This window comes from Oryza brachyantha, chromosome 8 (genome assembly GCF_000231095.2).
Source record: "Oryza brachyantha chromosome 8, ObraRS2, whole genome shotgun sequence".
Taxonomy (NCBI): domain Eukaryota; kingdom Viridiplantae; phylum Streptophyta; class Magnoliopsida; order Poales; family Poaceae; genus Oryza; species Oryza brachyantha.
The window spans coordinates 2,586,855-2,602,918 of NC_023170.2; the positions used below are offsets into that span (position 1 = coordinate 2,586,855).

A 16,064-nucleotide genomic window follows, 5' to 3' on the forward strand; every position below is an offset into this window, starting at 1 on the left:
TACACGCACGACTTTCGATTGCTAAATAGTGATTCTTTTTTTGAAAAATTTCTATACAGAACTCAACCTGTTTTATATTTCTAAGTTAGATTTTTAACTTTGTAGTAATTAATTTCATTATTTATACCACAAAATAAGTACTAAAGATCAGATAATATTTTATCTTTTGTCTACGACTATGCAAAGAACACAGCTATATTACTCCTATATAGTACTATATCAGTCCCAGAAAAACTCCATTTGTTTACGTGTCCAGCGTTTGATCATCCCTCTTATTTAAAAATTTTATTAAAAAGCTCAAAAAATAGTCACGTAGAAATTACCATTCATATTTTATAATCTAATAACAATAAAAATATTAATAGAGATATTTTAAATAAGACGAATAATCAAACATTATATTTCAAAACTAAAAAATGAATATATTTTTGGACGGTGCTAGGGTATCACATGAAAATCTTGGACGTTACTGTGTGTGCGTAGTGCAGAGCCCTCCATCTATCTAGTGGGGGTGGGGGTGTGGGGGAGCGTCCTCCACCTTGGGTCCACTGCTCGCCCGGCCGATGGTACTACTGCTCCTAGCACGCACATGATAGGGGTGGTACCCACCACAACGTAGGCCCCTCGTCCTATGGGCTCAAGGCCAAAAACCCCAATTATGTGTACCCAACAGTTTCATCACCCATCTCATTCATCACTGCTCCTCCCTCCCTCTTTCTCTCTCAATCTCCTGTGCACTTTACCCTAACATCCTCCCAGTGTGACACTGAGAGTGACACCACCTCCTCTCTCTCTCTCCCTCTCTCTTTCTATTGTTTCTCTCTCTCTTCATGTTTATTTTCTACTAGCTTCTGTTTTTTTTCTTTTATTGATTCAAACACAAGTGCATTGAACAAGTATAGTTCACTATGATAAAAAAGCGATAGATGCCCGTCTACTTGCACATGGCAACTTGATTTATCCAGTAACGTAATTGGCTATAGTGTCGTGTATCGTATGGGTTCATTTGTTGTTTTGACATGACGATGAAAAAAGAAGGTACTAAAATCTTTTTTTATTAATGTTTTCTGTTAAAATTGGGTACGGAAAAATCTCATAGGGTGGATGCTTTTTATGTGGTTGTTATCTAATCACCGTCTTAGTCCCCAAAAATAAAATAAAAAGATATGTTCTGCATTTTTATTTTTCTTGCAATGGTGAACAACCATGCATGAATACCCCTGACTATTAGCCCGTTATATATAGTTATCTTTTAGGGACTGGCTAAAAATGGAGAGAATTATCTATATAAGTAAAGAATTTTAGTACTAGCTTCTTGGGAATTACTTTAAAGGCTGGCCAAATTGTTGTCTTGCCATTAAAAAATACTACATTTACTTATTGCTCAAAGACAAATATACAACATATGCCATTGTAAGCCATTAAGGGTATGACTGTAATTCTAATCTATACTAGAAAGTAGTCATATATCATCAACCAATTCATTAAACATTTATAGAAAATATTCCCATATCAGTAGCCAAACCTAGAAAATTAGTTCACTATGTAACCAATCAAACATAATTTCCTACATAAAAAATGCAATTCTAATTTATGGAAAGTATTTCTATATTAGTACTAGCAAGTTGGAGAGTACTACTGTACGTACATTTGTACTCCTACCCAAGGACGTCAGGGTCGGTCATTTACCAAAACATGTCAGGTTTGCGAAGCTGGCCACAAGCTAGACGGGCGCAGAGGATCCGACGGCAGTACACCGCATGTGACCGCCACTGCGGCTCAGATACGGACGGCCGCGATCGATCCCACAACCACCACCAAAAAGGAAGCCGTGGATTTTTTCCCATCCCCACTATGCCCCTGGCACATCGCCCAACACACCACACGCCCCGGTGGCAGCCACCGTAATTTATCTCAAACTTTGTGCCCCTTTCCCTCCGTCTAAAAATGTACGGGCTTAGTCCCATTATAATTGTATTTGTTAAATTCCGTATTTGCTCGTCTTATTTAAAAATTTATAAAAAAATTAAGAAAAAGTCACACCTAAAATTATTTATATTTTATTATATAATAACAATAAAAATACTAATTATAAATTTTTTAAACGTTGAACATAAATAATATAAAATACACTTATTGGGAGACAGAGGGAGCACTTGTGTAAGAAAATATTTTTGTTTAAGATAGTAAAATTTGATCAAAATATACTTAGTTTAAATAAAAAATGATATACTTAGATTTTCTTGAAAAATACAGTATTATCATAGTATCATAGGCTTATTATATCCTATACTTATATAGTTTGACTAAATTTTGTTCTAAACTATAAATATTTTTGAACGAGTAAAGTAGCTATCTAATGCAGGATTCGACATTTCTGACTATATCAAATTTGAATATATACTGCTCAATTCGTCCTAAAATATAATTATTTGTATACTATTTTTATGATCTATTATTTTAATAATTGTATAGCCAATTATATACTTAGACAGATAATTTAATCAATTTAAATTTACTATGAAAACAAAAAATAATTATATTTTAGAATATACTTATTACTACTACTTGGGGACTCGGGTCTGTTTAGGAAGCTTTTTTTCAGCTGTAATTTTTCTCAAAAATTATCCTAAACGAAGAAGAATCGAATCTGTGATTATAGATTTTAATAAATAAAAGATTATCTTTGACTGTTTATCAGAATCTAAAAGTTTTCCATTGCAGCCTCGTTGGTCAGTGGCTACGTTTGGAGACGGACGGAGCTGTGAGATAGTCCGCACCTAGCACGGTGGGCCCCGCTCCCGTCCCTGGGGTCAAACCGCGAGGCGGCACGTGACTCCACGGTGGTCAAGGTACACGCCACGTCTCGGGCAGTGAATGGCACGTGAGACGTGGTGGTGGCAAATCTTCGGTGTGGCCTCGTCGGGTGGACCGGACCACTCCTCTCTTTTTCTTTTTTTTTTTCCTCCGTTTTTTTTTCAGGGTTAGAAAAGTCGGGGGAAATAAATTCGGGAAGAAACCCGGCAGAGGCGTGCATGGATGGGAGAATGAATGGCCAGTTGTCAGATAAGCAGATCGGCTTATATCGGTGGGTGTGATAAGGCACAGCGCTTATAGTATCGTGTTAAAGGCTCGACAGCTACTCGCGCACTACGACGCAGCGGGAAAGCGACAGCTCTGGAAAATCTCAAAATAAATTTGGGCTCGGACACGCTTCGCTACGCGTACCCCGGAGCAAACCCAGACCAGCTCCTCTAGACAAACTTTCGTATTGGTTTTCTTAAAACAAATATTCAAGCAGTCTATGAATTGCTTTCACTTGCACAATGTAAATTAAATTTATTTTGTTTGTCCAGACCATGCCAAAGGATTAAGTGATTAACCATAATAGTATTAATGTACTCCTATTTGATATGTTCAGATCTTTTTTTAATTTCGGATAGATCTCATTAAAATAAAGTACTGTCCTAGTATTTTAGTCTTCTTGATATGTGAATCGGATACTAATATGGATGGGGTAACTACTAGTGCAAAAAACGTAAATGGGTATATCTAATATCTCAGCACACGTCATGTTTTCAAGTTATAAGCTACTCCGTACATGATATGCAAGCAACATATCTTTATTTGTTAGACTAGAAGAAACACATGTAAAAATCTACTTACTCCCTCTGCCCTAAATATTTGACGTTGTTGACTTTTTTTATACATGTTTGATAATTTGTCTTATTTCAAAAATTTACATAATTATTAATTAATTTTATATCACTTTATCTATTGTTAAATATACTTTTATGCATATATATACATATTTTACAAAAAAAATTGAATAACACAAATGGTTAAAAATATGTCAAAAAGTCAACGGTGTTAAATATTTAGGGATGGATGGAGTATTATATTTAGAATTGGCTATTTCCTACACACGTCAAAAGACAAAAAAAACTACAAAAACCGCCTCCATGATAGGAAAGAAAGAAGCCACACCTCGATTTAAAAAATACTTATCCATTACATCACATGGGTGTCAAAAACCGTCGCAAAAAGACCATCCAAATGCAAAACGTTTTGTCTGTCCAGCTCATATCAAGTGAACATAATCATAGTAGTCCTTACAATAAGAAAACAATTGTAGTATCGTTGCATTTAATAATTCACACCGTATTTTTTATGCATAAAAGATGTGCTACTAGTTAGTGATATACTACTATCTAGTGATAATAAAATCAATCATATCCTAAATACGACGTGTGTTTTTATAGTTTTACATCTTGTACTCTTGTGCATAAGACCATATAGAGTGACCATTAATTATGTATAATTATACGTTGGCACGTGTCTTTTTTTAGTTATAAATTATCTAATATTATGAAAATAGAGGCACAAGGATTTAACGTGAAAAATCCTTGCAGGAAAAACTACGGGCGCCAACCAGCAATAACTATGGGATGATGATTATAGGAGAATACACCGGAGCAATAACTATTATGGGATGATGATTACAACGTAGGAGAATACACCGGACCGTCTTGCACCCTTTCCATTCAGCTTACAAGAGATATATATAAGAGGAAATCAAATAGTCCTTATAGAAAAAAGCCGAAAGAATCCTATTGGAAATCTAACCTACTCCTAGTAGGAAATGTTTGGGAGAAAACTACTAGAAAACTAATCCGAATATAATTCCAGTCAAATTTAGATCACATATTTAACATCTAACACACGTGAAACATAATTTATTTGTTAGATCAGAATAAACACATGCTATTAAAAAGATGCAAGCTTCTAAGCACATCAAAAGAGGAAAACAACAATAATAGTGCATCTGCACAAAAGGAAAAAAAACCATGAACTAAATATGCCCAACTCAATTTCAAAATAACTTATCCGTTACGTTTACATGGATATCACTAAAAAAGTCACAAGTCACAAAACAGACCCTTTCAGCTTATATGACTCTCTCCTCGTGGATAATCCAAGTACCCAGCCCCAAAATGCGCAATCAAGTAGTAGTCAGACTCAACTGTATCATAAGCACATGTAAAGAGGGAAATGACAAAAATAGCGTATCCGCAAAAAACGGCAAAAAACATGAACTAAGCTACTCAACTCAAATCCAGAATAACTTCTCCATCACATTTACATGAACATCACGAAAAAACCCATCATAAAACAGATCCTTTTTGACTATACATGATCTCTCATCATCCTAGAAAACCAAGTACACATGTTGTGTATGTTTTATGAACTATTAAATGATGCGTTTTAAAAAAAAATCTATATATATAATTTCATCATCTCATCATTCTAAAATAAATTTTTTACTTTATATTAACTTTATATTAGCTAATTTCGTGGATTATAACATTAAATAGCTATAAAAAATAAAAAATAAGATACATTTTATCTCGTCAAAAGAACGCACCCAGCGCCTCCAAAAGCCGGGTGACTTGTACGGGGTGCGCATACCACGTCCCCGAACCGTTCAAAATTCGAAACCAGGGATGCGCGAGAGGCAAAAGAAAAAAAATGCGAGAAAGGGAAGTTAATGGGTACGAGGAAGGATGACGTGGCGGCAACAAAAAACTTACAGTGGCCAACGCGGGGGCCAAAATTACCGAGCTACCCTCGCGAGGCCCCACGTCCCACGTGGGCCCCGCGACCACCGCGCCCAGTTGCCTCAACACGCGTGCGGAAGTTACCGAAACGCCCCTGGCCCCACCACGCGGCCGCCCCACTCCCGCTTCTGCCCCGCGCGGCGGATTTACCGTTCTGCCCCTAGGGCACTGTCCTTGTCAGTGGCGATCGCGTAATTAGGGTAGGGTCGCGAGGGCAATGTTGTAATCGGACGAGGCTGTCTGGGTGGCTATAAAAGCGGAGACGGGTCGGGGGCGCTATATAAGGTGCCAAAAAAACCAAAAGCAGGAGAGGAAAAAATAAAAGCGAGACGAGTTTCGGAGAGAGAAAATTGAGGAGGAGGAGGAGGAGGAGGAGAGAGAAGGGGAGATAAGAGGCGAGGAGGGAGGGACGCGGCGGCGGCTCGGTGGAGAAGGAAGGGAGCAGACGGAGGCGGCGGGCGGCGGCGGCCAAACCCTAGGTGGAAGCTGTGAGGAGGAGGAGGAGGTGTGGGGGTGGCTCTCTGGCTGGTCGGATTCGGCCGGCGGGGAGGCGCCAGATCGGCGGCGGGGCGCCGCCGGGAGCGGAGGAGGAGATCCGGGGCCGGAGGGTCGTGAGCTTTTTCTGTGGCCGTCGGTTTGGGGGTTCTCTTGTTGGGTTTTTGTTGCTGCTGTTTTTTTTTGTGGAGGTTTGAGCGAGTAGAGGGGTGTTTGGTGCGGCCGTTTGAGGCGGTTTGGGGTGGTTTTAGAGGGGATTTGGGAGGGGATCTGCCGCGGAAGCGGGGTTTTCTGCTCGGTTTTGAGAGCTGGAGGCGCAGGCTGGGATCGGCGGAGCCATGTCGTCGCTTAGCAGGGAGCTGGTGTTTCTCATCCTGCAGTTCCTTGACGAGGAGAAGTTTAAGGAGACGGTCCACAAGTATGTGTGTTTTTTGAGTTCGATTAAACTGATGGGTTTTTATTGGGGGTAATAAGATGGGTTTTGATTTTCTTCTCCTTTGTGTTTCGGTTGCTCAGGTTGGAGCAGGAGTCTGCGTTTTACTTCAACATGAAGCATTTCGAAGACCTGGTGCAGGGAGGGGAGTGGGACGAGGTGGAGAAGTACCTTAGCGGCTTCACCAAGGTGGAGGACAACCGCTACTCCATGAAAATATTCTTTGAGATCCGGAAGCAGAAGTACCTCGAAGCCCTTGACAGGTAATTCACTGTAAGCTTCTAATGGTAGTTGGCTGAGGGCAGCGTGAAATTGTGCTCACTTGGATGGTTTCTTTTTGCAGGCATGATCGAGCCAAGGCGGTGGAGATACTCGTTAAGGATCTCAAGGTGTTTGCCTCATTCAATGAGGAGCTCTTCAAGGAGATAACTCAGCTGCTGACGTTGGAGAATTTTAGGTATGACGGTGATGCTAGCTTATACTAGCATTTTGATGGAGTAAAATGTCGAGTGCATTGGAGTAATGTTGATGTGGTCGTGTATTAACAATGAACACTTGAACAGGCAAAATGAGCAGTTGTCCAAGTATGGGGACACAAAGTCAGCCCGGAATATCATGCTCATGGAGCTCAAGAAGCTTATCGAGGCAAACCCACTGTTCCGAGACAAGCTGAATTTCCCTCCATTTAAAGTTTCAAGACTCCGCACATTAATCAATCAAAGGTGTTTGGTTGATTTAAGTTTTGGCATGTTTTAAATTCTGCCCCTTCTGTTTTCCAGGGATGGCATTTGCATTAACACCAATATTTATACTATTTTACAAGCAAATTAGAAATGCTTTTGTGAGCTGCATTAAATTCATGTACATAGCACACACCAGTTTTAAGTTTCAGTGGCGCTTATGTTCGTGTATATATGTTTTGAAACACATTTTATCACTGTAATGATATAGTAGGTGGATTGTTACCATTTCTGTTTTCTGTCTGGTTGTGAGACCATTTGTATAAGCAATGATGAATTCGTAAGGACGAGGTGCATGGTCTTTATATATGGCAAGTTACACAGCTTTTAGCCGCTAACCGCTTTTTAGGTGACATTTATAGTTCTTGGTTATCCAGTAACGAATGGGCATGCTTTAACCAGCATGTTTGGAAATTATGGGTGATGTTTGCCTAGATACATTTATTTCTCCCTATTAGCTTGCTCGAGTGGAATACGACAAATATGCTAAGGTTAAATAGTGAACCAAATTTTGTTTCTTTAATGTTGTTTCTAAAAATCAATGCTCCTGTGCATCACCTAATTGATATCGTTGCATCATCAATATGATAAATGCTTTGTGTTTTGCTGTTTCATATGTAGACCTGCTAGGTTTGCAGTTAGGCGTTCTCTTACTTTAGTTTCTTGTGAATCATAACACTAATTGGACTACTCTTTCTTACATCTTGTAGTCTTAACTGGCAACATCAGCTATGCAAAAATCCTCGACCAAACCCTGACATCAAGACACTTTTCACTGATCACTCTTGTGCCGCTCCTACCAATGGAGCCAGAGCTCCTCCCCCTGCAAATGGGCCTCTTGTCGGACCAATCCCTAAGTCAGCTGCATTTCCCCCAATGGGTGCTCATGCGGTAAGAGGATTAGACCTGTACCAGTAGTAGTGCATTTTGTTTTTTTTACTCTGCTACTGAAGTTTCAATCTTACAGCCATTTCAACCTGTGGTGTCACCATCTCCAAATGCAATTGCGGGTTGGATGACAAATGCAAACCCCTCTTTGCCACATGCTGCAGTCGCACAAGGACCACCTGGTCTTGTTCAGCCTCCAAACACAGGTGAGATAAACCGAAAAGTAATTCAGCTAATTGGTTGTTGTCACTGTTAGCATTGGGTCAATTTGACCGTTTGCTTGGATTGAATATCTCCTTTGCAGCGGCATTTCTAAAACATCCAAGGACTCCAACAAGTGCTCCTGGCATTGATTATCAGTCTGCAGATTCTGAACATCTGATGAAAAGAATGCGTGTAGGCCAACCAGATGAGGTATCTGACATTTTTGAGCTTCTTGTGCCTTTACTAATTGTCTGCGGATTTGCATGATAAAATGAATTATGATGCATTGAAAACTATGCTAGGTGTCCTTTTCTGGTGCAAGCCACCCTGCCAACATTTATACTCAAGATGACCTTCCAAAACAAGTGGTTCGCAATCTTAACCAGGGTTCAAATGTTATGAGCCTGGATTTCCACCCTATTCAACAAACCATTCTTTTAGGTACATACTGGAAACACATCTATTTGCTTTTTTTTAAAAAAAACTTTCTTCATGTTCTGTCCACTTATTTACTGTATTATTGACTTATTGTGTAACTCAGTTGGAACAAATGTTGGTGACATTGGGATATGGGAAGTTGGCTCACGAGAAAGGATAGCTCACAAGACATTCAAAGTTTGGGATATTGGTTCTTGCACCTTGCCTTTGCAGGTCATGACTTGCATGATATTCTCAATCTATTTTTTTTGTGTACCTACTGCCTTTCGTCCTTCTACTAGTGGTATGATACTTTTTTTGTGTGATGTATTTTGGTGTTCAATTTGCCCTTTTCCATGTCCAGGCTGCATTAATGAAGGATGCTGCAATATCTGTCAATAGATGCCTGTGGAGCCCTGATGGAAATATTCTAGGTAAGAAAATTTGTTCACATTTCGGCATGCTATCTTAGGCAAACATAACATCTGTGCATTTCTCTGAGTTTGTAGTGTTCTGTTAAATGTTTACTTAGTGGAGATGTTGAATTATTCCCCTCTGCAATATTGCTTCTATAAACTTGTTTTGATTATCAGGTGTTGCTTTTTCAAAGCATATTGTTCAGACGTATGCATTTGCGCTCAATGGAGAATTGCGGCAGCAAGCAGAGGTACATGGATACTGCTTGAGAATGAATATGAATGCCTTCTGCATTTATGGATGGTGGGATGGGCTTTGGTTCGATCCGGCCCATCCAAACACTTCCTGAAATGTTTCTAACTCTCTCAAATGACACAGATTGATGCTCACATTGGTGGGGTTAATGACATTGCCTTCTCGCACCCCAACAAGACCCTCTCAATTATTACTTGTGGTGATGATAAACTCATTAAGGTGAGGTTATTGACCTGATACATTTTCTTCACCCTTTCTCAAAAAAAATATGATACATTACTTCTGAACCCTTTCTTGAAAAAAAATGACCAATGAATGCCCATTTGATTTGGCAGGTATGGGATGCTCAATCAGGACAAAAGCAATACACATTTGAAGGTCATGAAGCTCCAGTTTACTCTGTTTGCCCTCACTACAAGGAGTCTATTCAGGTATGTCTGGATTACTTCAATTTTGACTTTCTTAGGATATACATCTGACTATTTTGATTTGTATTGCATTGTGGATCATATCATCCTGGGTCTTGCATTTTATTGCCATTTTCATGATAATATGCTTATTGGATTCTTATTGGTATTTGTATTGCATGTTCACTTGCTTAATTTTTATGTATATATGAAGTTTCTACTATATATTGTCTGATTATTATTAGACATATCGAATATTCCAATGCATTTCTTTAACATTGATTTTGTTTGCAGTTTATATTCTCTACTGCCATTGATGGGAAAATTAAGGCATGGCTATATGACTGTTTGGGCTCAAGGGTTGACTATGATGCTCCTGGACATTGGTGTACTACCATGGCTTACAGTGCTGATGGAACAAGGTGATTAGACATTGCAATGTTCAAGACAATAATATATCTGTGAAACCTTAACAAATTAAGCTTGTCCATTATATAGTTGTCAGACAGAAACAACTTAAGTGGATGTGTCGCATGATGAATGATAGTACATTTCATCCTAGCTTTTTGTCGCAATTTGATTTGATGCTTCATTTTTATGCTTTTCATCTGTTAATTTTCTTTTCAGGCTCTTCTCATGTGGTACTAGTAAAGACGGTGATTCACACTTGGTTGAGTGGAATGAGACTGAAGGAGCTATTAAGAGGACATACAATGGCTTTAGGAAGCGCTCACTGGGTGTTGTCCAGTTTGACACAACCAGAAACCACTTCTTGGCTGCTGGAGATGAATTCCTTGTTAAATTCTGGGATATGGATAGCACCAATATACTTACGACAACAGATTGTGATGGTGGACTGCCAGTAAGTATAATTTCTCCTATTATCCGGTTATCGGAATCACCCACATTTAAGGTTTTGTACTTAACCTTATGCTTATACTTTTGCAGGCAAGCCCACGCTTAAGATTCAACAGAGAAGGTTCATTGCTTGCTGTTACAGCAAATGAAAATGGAATAAAAATATTAGCCAACACTGATGGACAGCGTTTGCTAAGGATGCTAGAGAGCAGAGCTTATGAGGGCTCTCGAGGGCCTCCTCAACAAATTAATACCAAGGTACTGATGTATATACTTTTCATTCTTGGTGTTTGCTTAAATCCTAGTGTCATATAAGATAAAAAGATAACTGATTCGGTTCTCTATATAGAACCTTGTTTTCTAATATATTTTGTTTGGTTCCGTCGTACTCTTCACCTAGACGCTGGTCGGTAGTTGGTTGGTGGCTTACCGACTAGTGACTAGGTGGAGTAGTCATGAGTCACCGACTAGTCGGTGGCTCCAATATGCCAAAAATAAAATTTTGCATACAAGTAATACCTATTTCTGACCATGTTGTGGCATATTTTTATACTGGTGACTATTGAATATTGATTATTGAAAAGACAAGTATAAAACTGAGAGTTCATAAGCATACCTTATTTTGAAGGTATTGCAAATCTGACTTTCCATCATCATTAAATTTATAGCGGGAGGTCATGTGGGAGGCGAGAGAGAGCACGAGGATGGGAATAATAGAGGTCCTAACCCTGGCATACGTTCCCGCCCCTCTTAGCTCACACGTTTGGTCCAAACTTTCAGCCTGCCCCATTTTTCTATATCCTAGTTGGCTGTTTAACTGACTAGTCACCAAGTAATATTAATCGGTCATACCAACTAATTCTCTCTGTTTACCACATGATTGAGTTGGTTTGCCGTTGACTACCAACTAGTTGACCTAGGCCGCGTTCGGTATGCATGCATAAGTTAACCTATGCCCTGGCACGGAAAACGTAGTAATAGATTAGTACATGATTAATTAATTATTAATTATAAAAAATAAAATAGATTAATATGATTTTTTAAAACAACTTTCCTATAGAATTTTTTTGCAAAAAATACACCGTTTAACAGTTCGGGAAGCGTGCACGCGGAAAACGAGGGGAGCTTAGTTAACTAACTTGCGGTGGCGAACGTGGCCCTAGTTGACTGACTAGGGGAACACTGTTCCGTCATACTGAAAACTGTTTTGGACCTCCTATTCTCTGCTTGTAAACTACTAGCATCTGCTCATTTGTAAGATACAGCATTGTATTTTGGGCAAATATTTTTATTATACTTTAGTTCCAATCAAACTGCCTCATGTTACATTTTGTGTTGGCTGATAATATTGACTATAACCTCTGTTTTGTTCTTAATGTAGCCCCCAATTGTGAACACCCTTGGTTCTGTTTCGAATGTGTCTAGTCCTATGGCAGTGAACTCGGAGAGACCTGATCGAGCACTGCCTACAGTGTCAATGAGTGGCTTGGTGAGTTTGCAGAATCTATTTTGTTCACTGTTCAATCTATTCAGTTGCTAACTGTATTGAACGAATGGCAGGCACCCATGGATGTTAGCAGAACCCCTGATGTGAAGCCAAGAATTGCAGATGAATCTGAAAAGGTTAAAACTTGGAAGTTGGCAGACATTGTTGACTCAGGACATCTCCGAGCACTGCGTATGCCAGATACATCAGCAACTTCAAGCAAAGTATGTTAAACAATGTGTGCTTGTTTGGTATATCTGTTGAATTATAAATATTGATCATGCAATATTAACCTGATTACCTGAAACATACAAACTTGTCTTTCTATTTAAAGTCTGGAGGACCACAGTATCCGTTGTTGTTTGTGCGATTATTTCACAAACATAAAAAATTTTAAACATTTTTTGTTGACATTTTCATATTATTATTCTTTTTCCCCGGTAATTTTTCTGTTCAGTTCTGGGCAATATAAAATTTCTGATAAGCATTAATATTTTATTTCTTTGTTGCACAGGTTGTCCGTCTGCTATATACAAATAACGGGATTGCACTTTTGGCTCTTGGCTCCAATGCTGTTCATAAGCTGTGGAAATGGCAACGCACTGAAAGGAATCCTAACGGCAAGGTTAGAGTAGAGAATTGTTCTTATTTGGATTTTATTTGCTATTCTGTTTGCTTGTTTTCTAAAATACATGTACATATACAGTCCACTGCATCTGTTACCCCTCAAATGTGGCAACCAGCAAATGGGATTCTAATGGCGAATGATACTAGTGATGGCAATCCCGAAGAGGCAACTGCATGTATTGCTCTGTCCAAAAATGATTCTTATGTGATGTCTGCATCTGGTGGCAAAGTTTCATTGTTCAACATGATGACATTCAAGGTATATGGCCTCGTCACTGTTTAGCAGAATTTGTTATTTACTCTAGAGCATAGGTCATGAGGGATGAGTTACTACTTCCATGAAATATTTGGTGTTCTATAGTTGCATTATGGGCTTCTTTGGCTTATTAAAATCTTTGAATTCTTTTACAGGTCATGACTACTTTCATGGCACCTCCACCTGCTGCAACATTCCTGGCATTCCACCCCCAAGACAATAATATTATTGCTATTGGAATGGAAGACTCTACCATTCAAATCTATAATGTCCGTGTTGATGAGGTGAGTGATATTTTCTTATGGTTCTCACTGATTACAGTTGTTAACTACTGTTTATCATTTGCTGTTACCCTATGAATCAGGTCTTGTGAGACTTTCTAGATGCCATTTTAGATATATGTATTTTTTCAATTATTAGCATACGTCCAATTGAAATGTTCGGTGATCTTAATGTACTTAACTATCCTTCTGTTTATGTTTAATATGGAGTCTAAATGCTGATTGTCTTAACCATATGGCATAGGTTAAAAGCAAGCTCAAGGGACATTCGAAAAAGATCACCGGGTTGGCATTTTCACAGTCAATGAATATGCTTGTATCTTCAGGGGCTGATGCTCAGGTATGAACTTCGCTATTTGTTGAACTGAACATACGTTGAATTAAATTTGAGCTCTGCATGCATGTGTGTGGGCAAGCTTAATCCTCCATGGCTTGTATTAGTCCCATGTTAGGCCATCCTCTAGCCTGCTTTGTGAAAAAAAAAATTCTAATTGCAGTGGTAACTGGACTACATATTTGTTTCTGAATCAATGATTCTTTGCAATAAAATTTTGCAGCTATGTGCTTGGAGCATTGATGGTTGGGAAAAGAAGAAATCGAGATATATCCAACCTCCACCAAATCGTTCTGGTGCTTTAGTTGGTGATACAAGGGTGCAGTTTCACAATGATCAAACACATATTCTGGTGGTTCATGAGAGCCAGTTGGCGATCTATGACGCAAAGCTAGAATGCTTGCGCTCGGTTAGTTAGATTACCATGATTTAAATTTACATGTATTAACGTATTGCAGTGTGCTACTGTGATGAGCATTTGTGGCGCTCCTTTTCAATCTATTATTGTGTTATGATCATCCCATTGATTTTTGACCTCCATTACTTGATAATGCAGTGGTCTCCAAGAGAGGCACTCTCCGCCCCAATTTCGAGTGCAATATACTCATGTGATGGTCTCCTCATCTATGCTGGATTCTGTGATGGTGCAATTGGAGTATTTGAGGCAGAGTCTCTTAGGCTGCGATGCAGGATAGCACCTTCTGCATACATACCACCCTCAATGTCTAGGTATGTGTATCTTGTTTCTATTTCTGTTGGGTAATCCTAGACTTGGCGACCAACATCTTATCATCACTGCCCATTTTTATGCATCTTTTCCAACAGCGGTGGAAGTGTCTACCCCATGGTTGTTGCTGCGCATCCCTTGGAGCCAAACCAGATTGCAGTTGGCATGAGCGATGGTGCTGTTCATGTGGTGGAGCCGTTGGACACAGACCCAAAGTGGGGAGTGGCGCCTCCTCAAGACAATGGAGCCCACCCCACAATATCAGCGGCTCCGGCAGCAGCTAACAAACCAGAAGTCTGATCAGCCCTCTAGTGACTTGGCCAGTAGTGCCAAAATTCGTTAGCCCAAAGAACTGTAGGATTGTAGGAGATAGGGAGAAAGAAGAAACAGTTTAGATTTATGGGATGAGGTGATATGTATCAAGTCTGCAGCGTCTCCTTTGGCTGTGGCAGCAGCACAGGTGGTGATTGATGATGATGACATGTCTAAATTAGTTTTTGGTTCTTTTTTTTTGCCCCCACCAAAAAAAATATTGACCTCACCTGGCGGCTGCCGCAGTGTCTGTGCCGGAGATGGCTGCCATCTTTCCCTCCTTTGTAAAGCTTTTCCAGCTCTGAGCTAGTGGTGGTTGGTACCTTAGAGAATGTTCTTTTGCTCCCTGCCCTTTTTTGCGGGGCAGGCAGGTATTCCTAGTGTAAAATATGGTTGGCGTGTTGGATGGTGGTATTTGTTTTGGCCCGCCTAATGTGTGACTGATTCAATCAATTCTTCCGCATATTTCCTACATGTTTGCTGCTACTCTTTAGGCCTTGAAACCGATTGGTTTGGCGACTGGTACCTTTGGAACTTTGGACGAATAATATCACCAAATGCAGTAATGATGCTTCTGCTCCAGTGTTTTATACCCACTTTTGGTTATCTATCACTCTGTTCTGGACATGTATCTTGAGAGCGACCAGGTTAAGAATTTTGCAACAAATTTCTTTGAATATCAGAATTCAGGAATACGGAGTAGGACCTGAGTGTCCATTTCTGGACCCCGGGCCTTTGGCTTGTAATTCATCGCTGAATTTGACATGCTGGGATGACGGCAACTCCATTTTCTTATGTAGATTCTTGAACAATATTTCGGCTAATATGAATCGCCGATTCATGCAAATTTTATGCTTTCTTTATACACAATTTATATACTTTCTTCACGCAGGCAATGGCCGCAGCAAGTATGAAAACTGTCGACTGTCTTGTACGACCACAGAAAGATTTGAATAGGGGCAGAACAGTTGCTACGGTGGAAGCAGTAGTCTTTCTCTGTTTTCCTCTTTCTGGTAAAAGGCAGGAGGATTGCCTCGTATATTATACCACTACTTTCCGAAATTTATGGTGTCTTAATTTTGAGACCATGATGATTGTTCACTAACCAGGAGTTCTTTGCGCCCGCCCAGCATCAAATGTGTGCTTCCTCCTTTTATCTTTGCTAATAATATCGTTTGGCTTATTCAGTTAAAAAGTCGATTGACATATTTGTAAATAAAAAATAATTTATGAATAAAATATATATATATATATATATATATATGTTCTTAGTGATCTAAAAGCTAAAACAAAAAATAAATTATAAAAA

The 16,064-nt window shown here is 39.4% G+C and overlaps 1 protein-coding gene across 1 annotated transcript; it reads left to right on the top strand.

Moving 5' to 3' along the window:
- The first annotated feature begins 5,906 nt into the window (after positions 1-5,906).
- LOC102722319 (protein TOPLESS-RELATED PROTEIN 2) lies at positions 5,907-15,204 on the top strand. The gene is made up of 25 exons (XM_006659092.2): positions 5,907-6,531; positions 6,630-6,809; positions 6,890-7,003; positions 7,110-7,268; positions 7,997-8,177; positions 8,254-8,380; positions 8,479-8,588; positions 8,681-8,819; positions 8,920-9,029; positions 9,160-9,229; positions 9,389-9,462; positions 9,591-9,686; positions 9,803-9,898; positions 10,169-10,296; positions 10,502-10,736; positions 10,823-10,990; positions 12,114-12,221; positions 12,293-12,442; positions 12,733-12,843; positions 12,925-13,104; positions 13,257-13,385; positions 13,627-13,722; positions 13,940-14,125; positions 14,273-14,445; positions 14,542-15,204. The coding sequence occupies exons 1-25, from the start codon at positions 6,452-6,454 to the stop codon at positions 14,741-14,743; spliced, it is 3,402 nt and encodes a 1,133-aa protein (XP_006659155.1). The 5' UTR covers positions 5,907-6,451; the 3' UTR covers positions 14,744-15,204.
- The last annotated feature ends 860 nt before the right edge of the window (positions 15,205-16,064 follow it).

What these genes read in the sequence shown, in the direction of transcription:
- LOC102722319 (XM_006659092.2), top strand. Translation starts at nt 6,452, where the DNA reads ATGTCGTCGCTTAGCAGGGAGCTGGTGTTTCTCATCCTGCAGTTCCTT. An exon ending in CTGACGTTGGAGAATTTTAG is followed by an intron (nt 7,004 to 7,109) that starts GTATGACGGTGA and finishes ACACTTGAACAG; the next exon opens with GCAAAATGAGCAGTTGTCCA. An exon ending in TCAACATGATGACATTCAAG is followed by an intron (nt 13,105 to 13,256) that starts GTATATGGCCTC and finishes ATTCTTTTACAG; the next exon opens with GTCATGACTACTTTCATGGC.